The 1,419-nt window shown below is 58.7% G+C and overlaps 1 protein-coding gene across 1 annotated transcript in view; it reads left to right on the plus strand.

The window, feature by feature from the left end:
* The window catches only part of PTCHD2 (patched domain containing 2), an 18,059-nt gene that overhangs the window by 16,465 nt on the left and 175 nt on the right, over positions 1–1,419 (plus strand). Inside the window, 3 exon segments of the mRNA XM_009875367.1 lie at positions 401–567; positions 1,236–1,416; position 1,419. The exon segment at position 1,419 is cut by the window's right edge and continues 175 nt beyond it. Coding sequence (XP_009873669.1) covers positions 401–567; positions 1,236–1,416; position 1,419 — 349 coding nt within the window.

The following is a 1,419-nucleotide window of genomic DNA, read 5'->3' on the forward strand; positions in this document are numbered from 1 at the left end:
CCTCCTCTGGACACGCGCCAGCACGTCCAGATCTCTCCTGTGCTGTGGCTCCAGAACTGGACGCAGCACTCCAGGTGGGGTCTCACGAGAGTGGAGCAGAGGGGGAGAATCCCCTCCCTCGCCCTGCTGGCCTCACATCTCTTGACGTCAGTTTGCCTAATATTTAACTGGCTACCTCAGTGTCCCCAGCAGGTCTGGTGACCTGATTGACCAAGTGAGGCAGGGGAAGGCAATGGAAGTGTTTGCCTCTGGGCAGGAGGTTCAACCTCCCAGGTTCGGACTGTCCAGCCTGCAGATCTGTGGGGGTACGATCCAAACCCTCCAGTGACTGACTTGTATCAGGCATGGGCAGCAGTGCCAGAGTCCTTCACATTTGCCTGACGTGTGCTTCTTCACACAGGGGTGGTCTGCTTGGTGGTGACCATCATGTACTGGTCCGGCTGGGAGATGGGAGCTGTGGAAGCCATTTCCCTCTCCATCCTCGTCGGCTCCTCCGTTGATTACTGCGTGCACTTGGTGGAGGGCTACCTGCTGGCAGGGGAGAATCTGCCACTGCACCAGGCTCCGGTGAGCTCTTTTCTTGCATCAGTTCCCCTCTTGCCATCTCTGCCACTTGGCTGGGGTGTGGGACCTGAGGTGTAGGGGGCACGGGGACGTGCGTCGACCTTCCCTGTGTGCGTGAGGTTCTTGGGCCTTGTCCAGCTCACTGGCCAGAAATTCACAGGGGCTCATGTACCTGAGTACAGCAGACCCAGCTGAGGGTCCAAGCCCCCTGGTTGTCCCCTTTTTAGTGGCCACAGCTGTGTGCAAAGCAGCGCTGTTTTGTGCCCCAGTGAGGACAGCCTCGTGCTGCAATGGTCCTGCGCTTGATCGGCAACCTCTGCAGGTTGCTTCAGTGTGTGGTGCTGGTGCTCCAGGTCTTCTCCAGCCTTGCTGATATATTTTGCCTCTTTGGGAAGAAGGAGACTGCAAAAGTCTGGGGATCTGTGATCCCAGCTGTAGTGTCTGCATGTTCTGTCGGCCCGGTAGTCAGTCTGATGTGGCTGGAAGGAGGCACAAACCCAGTGGTTTTGACCTCTGCTGGGTTTTAGCCTCACGGCTCTTGGCTCAGAGCCCCGTCCCATCTGCACTCGTGCAGCCCTGCACCAGGACCCCATGAGCCAAGCCACTCTCTCCAAGGCCAAAACATCCAAGGCCAAACTGCTCCCCCTTAACGCTGCTGTTCCTTCTGCCAGGACCCCACCGCCTGCCGCCAGTGGAGGACGATCGAAGCGGTCCGCCACGTGGGTGTGGCAATCGTCTCGAGCGCCGTCACCACCATGATTGCCACCGTCCCGCTCTTCTTCTGCATCATCGCCCCTTTCGCTAAGTTCGGGAAGATTGTGGCCCTCAACACGGGAGGCTCCATCCTGTACACGC

Source organism: Apaloderma vittatum, unplaced genomic scaffold, assembly GCF_000703405.1.
Source record: "Apaloderma vittatum isolate BGI_N311 unplaced genomic scaffold, ASM70340v1 scaffold34878, whole genome shotgun sequence".
Lineage (NCBI taxonomy): Eukaryota > Metazoa > Chordata > Aves > Trogoniformes > Trogonidae > Apaloderma > Apaloderma vittatum.